Source organism: Entelurus aequoreus, linkage group LG25 (genome assembly GCF_033978785.1).
Source record: "Entelurus aequoreus isolate RoL-2023_Sb linkage group LG25, RoL_Eaeq_v1.1, whole genome shotgun sequence".
NCBI lineage: Eukaryota > Metazoa > Chordata > Actinopteri > Syngnathiformes > Syngnathidae > Entelurus > Entelurus aequoreus.
In genome coordinates, this window is record NC_084755.1 from 8,050,311 (window position 1) to 8,067,575 (window position 17,265).

The 17,265-nt window shown below is 38.9% G+C and overlaps 1 protein-coding gene across 1 annotated transcript in view; it reads right to left on the reverse strand.

Annotated features, from left to right (window-relative positions):
• fam20ca (FAM20C golgi associated secretory pathway kinase a) overlaps positions 1–17,265 on the reverse strand; it is a 103,861-nt gene that overhangs the window by 26,219 nt on the left and 60,377 nt on the right. Inside the window, exon 4 of the mRNA XM_062037333.1 lies at positions 264–356. Coding sequence (XP_061893317.1) covers positions 264–356 — 93 coding nt within the window. The remainder of the gene's footprint in view (positions 1–263; positions 357–17,265) is intronic.

Here is a 17,265-nt window from a genome sequence, read left to right on the forward strand (position 1 = left end):
AATATGACTATTGTAGACATTTTTTAAAATTAATTTTCAAAAGTGCACAACTCTACTTTCAATTGTAATTTTTTCTTACTTTGCATTATTTCATTTTTAAAATATCAGATTTTATTGCTTGTTTCTCGAAAATGAGATTTGATGAAACTTTTGTTTTGAAGAGTGCTAATAAAGTTATTAAATCCTACTAGGAATATTACTACAAGTAACAACTGTTGATAAAAAAAAGGTAAGCTGGGGGTTATAGCATCTGGCAACCTCACCTGTCCAAGTGAAAGGCGGCGATCTCCGAGTTGTGCCTCTCAAAGTCCGAGAAGTAGAAGAAGTCCGGAGGGGTTTCCTGCTCTCGGGTCTGCCTGAAAATAAATATTAAGACGCGGTCAGCAAAAGTAAGATTTAAAAAGCAAGTATTGGTTTCCATGGTTACGACAAGTAACAGACATGTGATAGTGTGTTGCTGCCTGTCAATCAGACTGTGTACACTGTGTACGGTACTTCTAATTTCCATTCAAAATATCTAAACAAACTAAATACAAGTAACAATACTCGAAATAGTAATTTATCAGTGAGAATTAAGAACTTGTTTTTAGGCAATAGATCTTTTGAGTAAAAAAAAAAAACCTACTATTTTTGAGCATCACAAGTTTGTTATAAGACACAAAATACTAGTAGGTATAGCTAATAATACGTTTTAATTGCTCATTTTAAGATCACTTTATGTTTTTAAAACATAAATATACTGTCTTTCTTTCAAGAAATCTTACCAAGACAATTTTGACTTGTTCCATTGGCAGATTTTTTTGCCCATTAAAAGCAAAACTAACTTGTATTACTTTTTTTAAAAACACTTTTTAAGATGGACATATTTCCTAGTGTACATAAGGGTGTCCAAACATTTTGCATGTAGAGTATATATATATATATATATATATATATATATATATATATATATATATATATATATATATATATATATATATATATATATATATATATATATATAGTTTGGGGTCACCCAAACAATTTTGTGGAATAGCCTTCATTTCTAAGAACAAGAATAGACTGTCGAGTTTCAGATGAAAGTTCTCTTTTTCTGGCCATTTTGAGCGTTTAATTGACCCCACAAATGTGATGCTCCAGAAACTCAATCTGCTCAAAGGAAGGTCAGTTTTGTAGCTTCTGTAACGAGCTAAACTGTTTTCAGGGGTTTCTAATCATCAATTAGCCTTCTGAGCCAATGAGCAAACACATTGTACCATTAGAACACTGGAGTGATAGTTTCTGGAAATGGGCCTCTATACACCTATGTAGATATTGCACCAAAAACCAGACATTTGCAGCTAGAATAGTCATTTACCACATTAGCAATGTATAGAGTGTATTTCTTTAAAGTTAAGACTAGTTTAAAGTTATCTTCATTGAATGAAAAGTACAGTGCTTTTCCTTCAAAAATAAGGACATTTCAATGTGACCCCAAACTTTTGAACGGTAGTGTGTGTATATATATATATATATATATATATATATATATATATATATATATATATATATATATTCCTCTTCCAACACGACTGTGCACCAGTGCACAAAGCAAGGTCCATAAAGACATGGATGACAGAGTCTGGTGTGGATGAACTTGACTGGCCTGCACAGAGTCCTGACCTGAACCCGATAGAACACCTTTGGCATGAATTAGAACGGACACTGAAAGCCAGGCCACCAACATCAGTGTGTGACCTCACCAATGCGCTTTTGGAAGAATGGTGGAAAATTCCTATAAACACACTCTGCAACCTTGTGGACAGCCTTCCCAGAAGAGTTGAAGCTGTAACAGCTGCAAAAGGTCATATTGAACCCTATGGGTTAGGAATGGGATGGCACTTCAAGTATAATGTGAGTCAAGGCAATACTTTTGGCAATATAGTGTATTTGAAAAGTATTTTCCCAAATCTTTACAGATGCTTTATAGTGTTCCTGGCTTTCCGATCCCTCCACAATAAAAGATGCAGGGAGAAAAGGCGGTCTTGCATTTGGCGATGAAAGGCGACCAGCGGGCGGGCCTGCAAGCGAGGTCACTATCTGCGAGCACCAGAGCTTCCCTGGCAGCCCTTCACACGACACAGAAAAAATTGTAAGCACAGGCTTGAGTCGCCATCAAGAGTCAGAAGGAGAGAGAAAACGAAAGAGAAAGAGAAAGAGAGATGCTCTCATCTGGCCAGATGGCTTAGAGTCCTTGTCGGGGATCAGGCTTAGGGTCTGCAAAACCCTGCTGCTCTCTAACTCCTTGAGGACACTTTGACACACACAAGTGGACAAAACGGGATTACCAAAAATAAATAAATAAATAAATAAATTGGGATTTAGGGGTAAAATGTGTAAGCTAAAAACTTCCATCTCGAAAAAAAATATTTGACCAAAAAAAATGAAATAGTGACAAGGATTAGTGTAGATACTATGGGGACATTAAATACTTGTACAAAGGGATTTCATAAGATCATTGCAGTACTTTCACCGGATTTAGCTTCAACCATCATTTTAATGACAAAAGCTAACATTTTTTTTTCTTTCCCCGTCATCCTAAAAAACTAATTCCTGTTTTCAATCTAAACCGGAGGTAAACACGGGAATAAACTAGCAAGCGCTTTCTGACAGACGTATAATTGGGCCGGCCTTTACACACACACACACACACACACACACACACACACACACACACACACACACACACACACACACACACACACACACACACACACACACACACACACACACACACACACACACACACGCTTGTTATTTCATATGTTGACCAGAGGGGGAGCACTTCAAATGTTTACACACACACACTTGTTATTTCATATGTTGGCCAGAGGGGGAGCACTTCACATTCTTACACACACTTGTTATTATATATGTTGACCAGAGGGGGAGCACTTCACAATGTTACACGTACTTGTTATTTCATATGTTGACCAGAGGGGGAGCACTTCAAATGTTTACACACACACACTTGTTATTTCATATGTTGGCCAGAGGGGGAGCACTTCACATTCTTACACACACTTGTTATTACATATGTTGGCCAGAGGGGGAGCACTTCACATTGCTACACACACTTGTTATTTCATATGTTGACCAGAGGGGGAGCACTTCACATTGTTACACACACTTGTTATTACATATGTTGACCAGAGGGGGAGCACTTCACATTGTTGCACGTACTTGTTATTTCATATGTTGACCAGAGGGGGAGCACTTCACATTGTTACACACACTTGTTATTACATATGTTGACCAGAGGGGGAGCACTTCACATTGCTACACACACTTGTTATTACATATGTTGACCAGAGGGGGCGCACTTCACATTGTTACACACACTTATTATTTCATATGTTGACCAGAGGGGGAGCACTTCACATTTTTACACACACTTGTTATTTCATATGTTGGCCAGAGGGGGCGCACTTCACATTTTTACACACACTTGTTATTTCATATGTTGGCCAGAGGGGGCGCACTTCACATTGTTACACACACTTGTTATTACATATGTTGACCAGAGGGGGCGCACTTCACATTGTTACACACACTTGTTATTACATATGTTGACCAGAGGGGGAGCACCTCACATTGCTACACACACTTGTTATTACATATGTTGACCAGAGGGGGCGCACATCACATTTTTACACACACCTGTTAGATAGTACTCCAGAGGGGGCGCACTTCACATTTTTACACAAACTTGTTATTTCATATGGTGAAAGTGTGTTTAGTCTGCTCCTATGATAAGAAAATAGAGCCCATTTAGAGCAGCTTGTACCGTAAGGGACTCCTGGTGAGCTGAGACATATTTAGACCTGATATGCATGTTGTTTGCATGCATTAACTAAAGAGATCAGAGGGTTTTTTATATCTTTGAATGACAGAAGCGGTTTCCAGCATCTCTCCCTCACAAAAAACAAACAAACAAACAATAAAAATGTTGGTTTATCCTCAACAAACAAGAATGTTCCAGCAATGCACATCCACTCTCGGTCATATTTACATATCCATCCACGGAGGATTAAAGGCCTACTGAAACCCACTACTACCGACCACGCAGTCTGATAGTTTATATATCAATGATGAAATCTTAACATTATAACACATGCCAATACGGCCGGGTTAACTTATAAAGTGACATTTTAAATTTGCCGCTAAACTTCCGGTTCGAAACGCCTCTGCGGATGACGTATGCGCGTGACGTAGCCCGGCGAACACGGGTATGCCTTCCACATTGAAGCCAATACGAAAAAGCTCTGTTTTCATTTCATAATTCCACAGTATTCTGGACATCTGTGTTCGTGAATCTGTTTCAATCATGTTCATTGCATTATGGAGAAGGAAGCCAAGCAAGCAAAGAAGAAAGTTGTCGGTGCGAAATGGACGTATTTTTCGAACGTAGTCAGCCACAACAGTACACAGCCGGCGCTTCTTTGTTTACATTCCCGAAAGATGCAGTCAAGATGGAAGAACTCGGATAACAGAGACTCTAACCAGGAGGACTTTTGATTTGGATACACAGACGCCTGTAGAGAACTGGGACAACACAGACTCTTACCAGGATTACTTTGATTTGGATGACAAAGACGCAGACGTGCTACTGTGAGTATGCAGCTTTGGCTTTTTTTTGCGTATGTACGTAACTTTTTAAAAATATATAAGCTTTATGAACCTTGGGTTAGGTGAACGGTCTTTTGGGCTGAGTGATTGTGTGTGTTGATCATGTGTTTGAATTGTATTGGCGTGTTCTATGGAGCTAGGAGCTAGCAGAGGAGCTAGGAGCTAGCATAACACGTACCGTACCGTACGTGCGCGTCACGTACGTAACTTTTTAAAAATATATAAGCTTTATGAACCTTGGGTTAGGTGAACGGTCTTTTGGGCTGAGTGATTGTGTGTGTTGATCAGGTGTTTGAATTGTATTGGCGTGTTCTATGGAGCTAGGAGCTAGCAGAGGAGCTAGGAGCTAGCATAACAAACACGCAGGTGTTATTATGCAGGATTAATTTGTGGCATATTAAATATAAGCCTGGTTGTGTTGTGGCTAATAGAGTATATATATGTCTTGTGTTTATTTACTGTTGTAGTCATTCCCAGCTGAATATCAGGTACCGTGAGTATGCAGCCTTGGCTGCTAAACATTCGATAACTTGACCGTATGTGCGCGTCACGTACGTAACTTTTTAAAAATATATAAGCTTTATGAACCTTGGGTTAGGTAAACTGTCTTTTGGGCTGAGTGATTGTGTGTGTTGATCAGGTGTTTGAATTGTATTGGCGTGTTCTATGGAGCTAGGAGCTAGCAGAGGAGCTAGGAGCTAGCATAACAAACACGCAGGTGTTTTTATGCAGGATTAATTTGTGGCATATTAAATATAAGCCTGGTTGTGTTGTGGCTAATAGAGTATATATATGTCTTGTGTTTATTTACTGTTGTAGTCATTCCCAGCTGAATATCAGGTCACCCCCGGCTCTCACAGCATCTTCCCTATCTGAATAGCTTCAACTCCCCACTAGTCCTTCACTTGCACTTTACTCATCCACAAATCTTTCATCCTCGCTCAAATTAATGGGGAAATTGTCGCTTTCTCGGTCCGAATCTCTCTCACTTCATGCGGCCATCATTGTAAACAATAGGGAACTTTGCGTATATGTTCAACTGACTACGTCACGCTACTTCCGGTAGGGGCAAGCCTTTTTTTTATCAGATACCAAAAGTTGCAATCTTTATCGTCGTTGTTCTATACTAAATCCTTTCAGCAAAAATATGGCAATATCGCGAAATGATCAAGTATGACACATAGAATAGATCTGCTATCCCCGTTTAAATAAAAAAAATTCATTTCAGTAGGCCTTTAAGGGCTTTCAATAGCACCAAGGAAATCCTGCGCGGGGACTTTTTTCTCCACGGGCTTTGCAAAGAATACCGACCGCGAATAGCGTACAGCTTTGCCGAGGGTATTGACGGGTCATCTGTGATCAGATGTCAGGAAGCGGCAGATTGGGGATGTTTGGAACAATAAGCGCCCCACCGCTTATGTTGTCGCCGCACACCGGCTCACCCGTTTTTTGCATGATGCCTTTTGCATCCGGAGCGTTTAGCGCCAACTTTGCAGAGCGTGTCAAACTGTAAATCCTGCTTTCCTGTGCTGAGTATGAGACGATACATCTGGCAGATTGTTGACTTTGTCACTCTTGCAATTGATACCAGTTGCCTCTAGCTCTCAAATGTGCAGGTAAATACCAAACCCAAAAACCAGTGAAGTTGTCACGTGGTGTAAATGGTAAATAAAAACAGAATACAATGATTTGCAAATCCTTTTCAACTTATATTCAATTGAATAGACTGCAAAGACAAGATATTTAACGTTCACACTGAGAAACTACATTTATTTTTGCAAATAATCATTAATTTATCATTTAATGGCAGCAACACATTGCAAAAAAGGCATTTTTACCACTGTGTTACATGGCCTTTCCTTTTAACAACACTCAGTAAACGTTTGAGAACTGAGGAGACACATTTTAGGCTTCATAATGCGCCACACATTTTCAAAGGGAGACAGGTCTGGACTACAGGCAGGCCAGTCTAGTACCCGCACTTTTTTACTACGAAGCCACGCTGTTGTAACACGTGGCTTGGCATTGTCTTGCTGAAATAAGCAGGGGCGTCCATGACAACGTTGCTTGGATGGCAACATATGTTGCTCCAAAACCTGTATGTACCTTTCAGCATTAATGGCGCCTTCACAGATGTGTAAGTTACCCATGTCTTGGGCACTAATACACCCCCATACCATCACAGATGTTGGCTTTTGAACTTTGCGCGGTTCTTTTCCTCTTTGGTCCAGAGGACATGACGTCCACAGTTTCCAAAAACAATTTGAAATGTGGACTCGTCAGACCACAGAACACTTTTCCACTTTGCATCAGTCCATCTTAGATGAGCTCGGGCTGCAGCGAAGCCGGCGGCGTTTCTGGGTGTTGTTGATAAATGACTTTTGCTTTGCATAGTAGAGTTTTAACTTGCACGTACAGATGTAGCGACAAACTGTAGTTACCGACAGTGGTTTTTGAAGTGTTCCTGAGCCCACGTGGTGATATCCTTTACACGCTTTTTGATGCAGTACCGCCTGAGTCCATAATATCATCGCGTACGTGCAGTGATTTCTCCAGATTTTCTGAACCTTGTGATGATATTACGGACCGTAGATGGCGAAATCCCTAAATTCCTTGCAATAGCTGGTTGAGAAATGTTGTTCTTAAACTGTTGGACAATTTGCCCACGCATTTGTTGACAAAGTGGTGGCCCTCGCCCCATCCTTGTTTGTGAATGACTGAGCATTTCATTTTCATACCCAATCATGGCACCCACCTGTTCCCAATTAGCCTGTTCACCTGTGGGATGTCCCAAATAAGTGTTTTGATGAGCATTCCTCAACTTTCTCAGTCTTTTTTGCCACTTGTGCCAGCTTTTTTGAAACATGTTGCAGGCATCAAATTCCAAATGAGCTAATATTTGCAAAAAATAACAGTTTTCCAGTTTGAACGTTAAATATCTAACTGTAGTTACTGACAGTGGTTTTCTGAAGTGTTCCTGAGCCCACGTGGTGATATCCTTTACACACTGATGTCACTTTTTGATGCAGTACCGCCTGAGGGATCGACGGTCCGTAATATCATCGCGTACGTGCAGTAATTTGTCCAGATTCTCTGAACCTTGTGATGATATTACGTAGCGTAGATGGTGAAATCCCTAAATTCCTTGCAATAGCTGGTTGAGAAATGTTGTTCTTAAACAATTTGCTGACGCATTTGTTGACAAAGTGGTGACCCTCGCCCCATCCTTGTTTGTGAATGACTGAGCATTTCATTTTCATACCCAATCATGGTACCCACCTGTTCCCAATTAGCCTGTTCACCTGTGGGATGTCCCAAATAAGTGTTTTGATGAGCATTCCTCAACTTTCTCAGTCTTTTTTGCCACTTGTGCCAGCTTTTTTGAAACATGTTGCAGGCATCAAATTCCAAATGAGCAAATATTTGCAAAAAATAACAGTTTTCCAGTTTGAACGTTAAATATCTAACTGTAGTTACTGACAGTGGTTTTCTGAAGTGTTCCTGAGCCCACGTGGTGATATCCTTTACACACTGATGTCACTTTTTGATGCAGTACCGCCTGAGGGATTGACGGTCCGTAATATCATCGCGTACGTGCAGTAATTCGTCCAGATTCTCTGAACCTTGTGATGATATTACGGACCGTAGATGGTGAAATCCCTAAATTCCTTGCAATAGCTGGTTGAGAAATGTTGTTCTTAAACAATTTGCTGACGCATTTGTTGACAAAGTGGTGACCCTCGCCCCATCCTTGTTTGTGAATAACTGAGCATTTCATTTTCATACCCAATCATGGCACCCACCTGTTCCCAATTAGCCTGTCCACCTGCGGGATGTTCCAAATAAGTGTTTTGATGAGCATTCCTCAAATTTCTCAGTCTTTTTTGCCACTTGTGCCAGCTTTTTTGAAACATGTTGCAGGCATCAAATTCCAAATGAGCTAATATTTGCAAAAAATAACAGTTTTCCAGTTTGAACGTTAAATATCTAACTGTAGTTACTGACAGTGGTTTTCTGAAGTGTTCCTGAGCCCACGTGGTGATATCCTTTACACACTGATGTCACTTTTTGATGCAGTACCGCCTGAGGGATCGACGGTCCGTAATATCATCGCGTACGTGCAGTAATTTGTCCAGATTCTCTGAACCTTGTGATGATATTACGTAGCGTAGATGGTGAAATCCCTAAATTCCTTGCAATAGCTGGTTGAGAAATGTTGTTCTTAAACAATTTGCTGACGCATTTGTTGACAAAGTGGTGACCCTCGCCCCATCCTTGTTTGTGAATGACTGAGCATTTCATTTTCATACCCAATCATGGTACCCACCTGTTCCCAATTAGCCTGTTCACCTGTGGGATGTCCCAAATAAGTGTTTTGATGAGCATTCCTCAACTTTCTCAGTCTTTTTTGCCACTTGTGCCAGCTTTTTTGAAACATGTTGCAGGCATCAAATTCCAAATGAGCAAATATTTGCAAAAAATAACAGTTTTCCAGTTTGAACGTTAAATATCTAACTGTAGTTACTGACAGTGGTTTTCTGAAGTGTTCCTGAGCCCACGTGGTGATATCCTTTACACACTGATGTCACTTTTTGATGCAGTACCGCCTGAGGGATTGACGGTCCGTAATATCATCGCGTACGTGCAGTAATTCGTCCAGATTCTCTGAACCTTGTGATGATATTACGGACCGTAGATGGTGAAATCCCTAAATTCCTTGCAATAGCTGGTTGAGAAATGTTGTTCTTAAACAATTTGCTGACGCATTTGTTGACAAAGTGGTGACCCTCGCCCCATCCTTGTTTGTGAATAACTGAGCATTTCATTTTCATACCCAATCATGGCACCCACCTGTTCCCAATTAGCCTGTCCACCTGCGGGATGTTCCAAATAAGTGTTTTGATGAGCATTCCTTCAACTTTCTCAGTCTTTTTTGCCACTTGTGCCAGCTTTTTTGAAACATGTTGCAAATGAGCTAATATTTGCAAAAAAATAACAACGTTTTCCAGTTTGAACGTTAAATATCTTGTCTTTGCAGTCTTTTCAATTGAATATAAGTGGAAAAGGATTTGCAAATCATTGTATTCTGTTTTTATTTACCATTTACACAACGTGACAACTTCACTGGTTTTGGGGTTTTGTAATTCATTAGATTACCTGTTAGTAGTAAAAGTAAGCAGTGTTTTGGAAAAAAAAGACACAAAATGCAACCGATTGAAGTGATGAATTTTTTGAAAAAAAAAAAAAAAAAAAAAGAAGAAGCACGTTTTGACTCTCATGGTGTTAGGTCAGCATATAAGACACTTGAAAGGCGACGGGAATCAATGAGGGGGTTTAAGAGCTTTTCCCTGGGTGTTTTTGTTTCTACCCACGCATGAAATGAGAGGGCATTATCATGAGTCATCACACGCCGGCTGAGTGACGTGAAAACTGATGAGAGGGGAATAAAATCCTGTCAGTGAAACTCCAAGAAGTGCTGGCTTGGCAACAAAAAAAAAAGGCTTCGGAGGTTTTGATTTTAATGTTAAAGTTAAATTACCAATGATTGTCACACACACACACACCAGGTGTGGCGAAATTATTCTCTGCATTTGACCCATCATCCTTGATCACCCCCTGGGAGGTGTGGGGAGCAGTGGGCAGCAGCGGTGGCCGCGCCCGGGAATCATTTTTGGTGATTTAACCCCCAATTCCAACCCTTGATGCTGAGTGCCAAGCAGGGAGGTAATGGCTCCCATTTTTATAGTCTTTGGTATGACTCGGCCGGGGTTTGAACTCACAACCTACCCATCTCAGGGCAGACACTCTTATCACTAGTCCCGCTGACAGTCCCACTGTCAGACACGGCACAGGAGCCAAGCGTGGAGGTTTTAACAAGGTTTTAATATACATAGGTTTTTTAATCACAATCTTTCTCCCGCAGAACGTGACTTTTCAGTCACGTCCGTATCCTCTCTCCCCTCCTGCTCCCGGCCGCTTACTGTTAAAGACATCAAATGATTAGATTAACACGTACCACCTGTGAAATCCAACCACCTGCCAGCTGTGTCTCGCCGTCAGCACATGCCACGCCCCCGTCTGATGGTGCTCTGTCCAACCTTTTATTTCTTTTTTTTTTAAAATGTATATTATGTTTATAAACTCAGGAAATATGTACCTGGACACATGAGGACTTTGAATATGACTAGAGATGTCCGATATATGCGTTAAAATGTAATATCGGAAATTATCGGTATCGTTTTTTTTATTATCGGTATCGTTTTTTTTTTTTTTTAAATTTTTTTATTAAATCAACATAAAAAACACAAGCTACACTTACAATTAGTGCACCAACCCAAAAAACCTCCCTCCCCCATTTACACTCATTCACACAAAAGGGTTGTTTCTTTCTGTTATTAATATTCTGGTTCCTACATTATATATCAATATATATCAATACAGTCTGCAAGGAATACAGTCCGTAAGCACACATGATTGTGCGTGCTGCTGCTCCACTAATAGTACTAACCTTTAACAGTTAATTTTACTCATTTTCATTCATTACTAGTTTCTATGTAACTGTTTTTACATTGTTGTACTTTCTTTTTTATTCAAGAAAATGTTTTTAATTTATTTATCTTATTTTACTAATTTTTTAAAAAAGTACCTTATCTTCACCATACCTGGTTGTCCAAATTAGGCATAATAATGTGTTAATTCCACGACTGCATATATCGGTTGATATCGGTATCGGTTGATATCGGTATCGGTTGATATCGGTATCGGTAATTAAAGAGTTGGACAATATCGGAATATCGGATATCGGCAAAAAGCCATTATCGGACATCCCTAAATATGACCAATGTATGATCCTGTACCGACTTGGTATCGGATTGATACCCAAATGTGTGGTATCATTAAAAACTAACGTAACGTATCAAACAACAGAAGAAGTCAATAAAGTACTTGATATTTTCTCACTAAATGTAATGGATTTTTTTCATTTTGACCAAAAAAATATATGTATCGCTTGAAATTGCCTGCCTTTTAAACTTTAATAGTATCCTATATTTCAACAAATATTACAGTATATTATCATACTTTCCAAATTGTTTTTGTCTAAATTAAAAATAAATACCTAAACATCTGCTTGACTTATGATTTTACAGCAAACTACCCATCAAATTAATAAAAATGACAATACATTTTACAGTGTTCTTTACAGCATATTCAATGTTTCCCATAAACTGCCAAGATACCTGTGGCAGCGGGGGCGTGGCTATGGGCGTGGTCACCATGACATCATCGAGTAATTTGCATAATTTACTACAATGATATGATTTTCTCTAAAAAGGCTCAAAAAATGTATACTTACTAATCAATAATAACAGTTTTGTTTTAAACGTCCATCCATCCATCCATTTTACAATATAATTACAACACTTTATGTACATATTTATATACAGATTTGAACAATAAGTTATTCACTGGAATATATTTATTAATTGTGGTTCTTACCAAAAATATATCTCATAAAAATATAAAAGCTAAAATGTCTCTTAAAGCTCTGCCCCTTTAATTAGTGCATACTAAATAATTTAACTTTAGCCTACTACTACAACCATATTATTTACCAGCAACATAAAGTGAAACAGAGGCAGAGGTGTCCTGCCACAGTCAGTAACAAATAAACAGAAAACAGTAGTGGTGGTAGATAGACACAAAGCTTCATCAAACATCTGATCCACTGAACAAAGAGCTCCAAAAATCTTGATCCTACACTTCTCCGATATGGGCATCTACATCAACTATATGATTTGCCTGAGAAGCTTGACAGGGAAAAAAAAACTAAATAAAAAAAAAATAAAAATAAAAATAAAAATAAAATAAAATAATTTTTTTTGTTTTTTTTGTTTTTGTGGCGGCCTTAATTCTTTCGTGGCGGGCCGCCACAAATAAATGAATGTGTGGGAAACACTGATATTACTGTAAATTGACATAGCACCTCTGTCTCAATTAGAGCCAGGAAAAACCCTGAAAAAGGAATACTAAAAAAAAACCCCTCATTGTCATACCTTTTTTTGTTGATGGTCACAGTTTGACCCTGCAACAGATTCCTTGCATTACCAGTATTTCCAATGAAAACATGGACAAATGGGAGATTAACCAGTCAGACACACCTGACACGGAACAAATGAATCATATGTGTTGTATGTCCAATGTCTCATTTCAAAAAAATGTGGTGTGATTCATTCTATGCTTTTCCAAAAAAAAAGTCCATGATTGGGGTGTTGCCGCTTTAAAAATAGATTTGGCTCATTATTCCCAGAATCTCAGCACGGAGCATAATGTCATTTTAGGTATGTAAACAATATGCCTGCCTCTGAAAAGACTTTATTAGCATTGAATCCATGCATTTACATGGCTATCTATACATGGTAGTGTTGTCCCGATACCAATATTTTGGTACCTGTACCAAAATGTATTTTGATTATTTTCGGTACTTTTTCAAATAAAGGGTACCACAAGAAATGTCATTATCGGCTTTATTTTAACAAACAAATCTTAGGGTACATTAAACATATGTTTATTATTGCAAGTTTGTCCTTAAATAAAATAGTGAAAATACTAGACAACTTGTCTTTTAGTAGTAAGTAAACAAACAAAGGCTCTTAATTTAGCTGCTGACATATGCAGTAACATATTGTGTCATTTATACACCTATTATTTTTAGAGATGTCCGATGATATCGGCATCGGCCGATAAATGCTTTAAAGGCCTACTGAAAGCCACTACTACCGACCACGCAGTCTGATAGTTTATATATCCATGATGAAATCTTAACATTGCAACACATGCCAATACGGCCGGGTTAACTTATAAAGTGACATTTTAAATTTCCCGCCACACATCCGGTTGAAAACGTCTATGTATGATGACGTATGCGCGTGACGTCAATGGTTGAAACGGAAGTATTGGGACACATTGAATCCAATACAAAAAGCTCTGTTTTCATCGCAAAATTCCACAGTATTCTGGACATCTGTGTTGGTGAATCTTTTGCAATTTGTTTAATGAACAATGGAGACTGCAAAGAAAAAGCTGTAGGTGGGATCGGTGTATTAGCGGCCGGCTGCAGCAACAGAACCAGGAGGACTTTGAGTTGGATAGCAGACGCGCTATCCGACGCTAGCCGCCGACCGCATCGATGATCGGGTGAAGTCCTTCGTCGCGCCGTCGATCGCTGGAACGCAGGTGAGCACGGGTGTTGATGAGCAGATGAGGGCTGGCATAGGTGGATAGCTAATGTTTTTAGCATAGCTCTGTGAGGTCCCGTAGCTAAGTTAGCTTCAATGGCGTCGTTAGCAACAGCATTGTTAAGCTTCGCCGGGCTGGAAAGCATTAACCGTGTAGTTACATGTCCATGGTTTAATAGTATTGTTGATTTTCTGTCTATCCTTCCAGTCAGGGGTTTATTTCTTTTGTTTCTATTTGAGCCAGATGCTATCATGTTAGATCAGTAGCTAAAGAGCTTCGCTGATGTATTGTCGTGGAGATAAAAGTCACTGTGAATGTCCATTTCGCGTTCTCGACTCTCATTTTCAAGAGGATATAGTATCCGAGGTGGTTTAAAATACAAATCCGTGATCCACAATAGAAAAAGGAGAGTGTGGAATCCAATGAGCCAGCTTGTACCTAAGTTACGGTCAGAGCGAAAAAAGATATGTCTTGAACTGCACTCTAACGTTCCTCATCCACAAATCTTTCATCCTTCGCTCAAATTAATGGGGAAATCGTCGCTTTCTCGGCCCGAATCGCTCTCACTTCTGGCCGCCATCACTGTAAACAATAGGGAACTTTGCGGAAATGTTCAGCTGACTACGTCACGCTACTTCCGGTAGGGGCAAGGCTTTTTTTGGTCAGATACCAAAAGTTGCGATCTTTATCGTCGTCGTTCTATACTAAATCCTTTCAGCAAAAATATGGCAATATCGCGAAATGATCAAGTATGACACATAGAATGGATCTGCTATCCCCGTTTAAATAAAAAAAATTCATTTCAGTAGGCCTTTAAAAAAATAAATCATGTTTTTTTTTTTTTACTTTAACACAATAGTCCCAAGATCAACATCAGATCTATCTGTCAATTATAAGTTTTATTGTTGTTTATGTTGTTCGTTTTAGGCCCTTCTTTAAAAAAAACAACAAAAAAAACCCCTTTGTTTTTTAAAATGGGAAAAACAAAATATGCAACACTTTCCCCAACAAATATCTCAAAGTGGAATATTTAATGTGACGTAATTGGAGCCTTGAATAGGTCATTAATTCATAATGACATTGATTGATTATTATATTTTAAATCCAATCCAATCAATCCACTTTATTTATATGGCACATTTAAACAACAAAAATGTTTCCAAAGTGCTGCACAACAATATTAAAAACAATATTAAAAACAATAATCAAATCATACTTGCCAACCCTCCCGTTTTTAGCGGGAGAATCCCGATATTCAGCGCCTCTCCCGACAACCTCCCGGCAGAGATTTTCTCCCGACAAACTCCCGGTATTCAGCCGGAGCTGGAGGCCACGCCCCCTCCAGCTCAATGCGGACCTGAGTGGGGACAGCCTGTTCTCACGTCCGCTTTCCCACGATATAAACAGCTTGCCTGCCCAAAGACGTCATAACATCTAGGGCTTTTATAGAGTGCACAACTGCGCACAAAACAAGGAGACGAAGCAGGAGAACGAGGAAATTACAGACATGGCGGCCAAAATGATATACTCATCATGAACGGAGAAGTTAAACAGGACAATACTGCCATCTAATGGATAGCCACTGGAACACTGAAATTCAAGTATTTTTGTTTTTTTTCTATGTAAATAAAATAAAAAAAATAAAATAAAAATATATAGCTAGAATTCACTGAAAGTCAAGTATTTCATGCATATATATATATATATATATATATATATATATATATATATATATATATATATATATATATATATATATATATATATATATATATATATATATATATATATATATATATATATACACTACCGTTCAAAAGTTTGGGGTCACATTGAAATGTCCTTATTTTTGAAGGAAAAGCACTGTACTTTTCAATGAAGATAACTTTAAACTAGTCTTAACTTTAAAGAAATACACTCTATACATTGCTAATGTGGTAAATGACTATTCTAGCTGCAAATGTCTGGTTTTAGGTGCAATATCTACATAGGTGTATAGAGGCCCATTTCCAGCAACTATCACTCCAGTGTTCTAATGGTACAATGTGTTTGCTCATTGGCTCAGAAGGCTAATTGATGATTAGAAAAGCCTTGTGCAATCATGTTCGCACATCTGAAAACAGTTTAGCTCGTTACAGAAGCTACAAAACTGACCTTCCTTTGAGCAGATTGAGTTTCTGGAGCATCACATTGTGGGGGTCAATTGAACGCTCAAAATGGCCAGAAAAAGAGAACTTTCATCTGAAACTCGACAGTCCATTCTTGTTCTTAGAAATGAAGGCTATTCCACAAAATTGTTTGGGTGACCCCAAACTTTTGAAACGGTAGTGTATATATATATATATATATATAATATATATGAAATATATGAAATATATATATGAAATATATGAAATATATATGACATACTCCAGTTGGTGAATTCTAGCTGTAAATAACCACGCCCCCAACCACGCCCCCCGCCCCCAAACACCCCACCCCCCACCCCGACCAAGCCCCCCCCCCCTCCCGATATTGGAGGTCTCAAGGTTGGCAAGTATGAATCAAATATTATCCTTAGCTCCACCAATGACTGAATAAAAACAAAAAATAAATAAATATAGAACCAATATAAAAACAATATAAAAATAAATATGAATAAAAACAATTTTGAATGGAAAAAACAATTAAAACAGTAAATAGAAATCAAAATGTATAAAAAAAAAACTAAAAAAAAACAAAAAAAAAAACACGGAGGACAACAGAGGACCACACAACTCACATAGTGTTAAAAGCCAAAGAATAAAAGTGAAAGAAAACAGCCTGCATGGCAACTTTGTGTTATTAGAGTCAATATTGCAAAATATTCTTGTTACATTTCACCTGTTTGCTATTTTATACCACTGTTTATATTTTAAAATGTTTTTAATCATATTTTTAAAATGTGTCGTGGGCTGTTAAAAAATTACTTGCGGGCCGCAAATGGCCCCACGGGGCGCATTTTGGACACCCCTGGTTTAAGCCACATAACTAAATTTAACTAAACTCAACTTCTCCCCGGAAAACAAACAAGCGGCCAGCGAGGGCTGCCAAATGGAGGCGGAGGTGTTTGTGCGCGGCCCTATTTGGAGCTGTCCAGCCTTCTTGCGTTGTGCTCGGCGGCTTGCGGTTGTGGCTGGCGTTTCCTAAATAGAAACCATCTATCACCGGGCTAAGTGGCGCTTGAGAGATGTCATTGTGGTCAAGAGCGGGTGACGGGGCTGGAGGAGGAGGAGGAAGTGCTTTGCAAAGTTCAAAGGGTTTGCATTTATGCGGAGGCATAAGCAGACAGGAAGTCCGTCTGTACTTTCAGGATGGGTTGAGTTCATTCCCTTTAGAGAC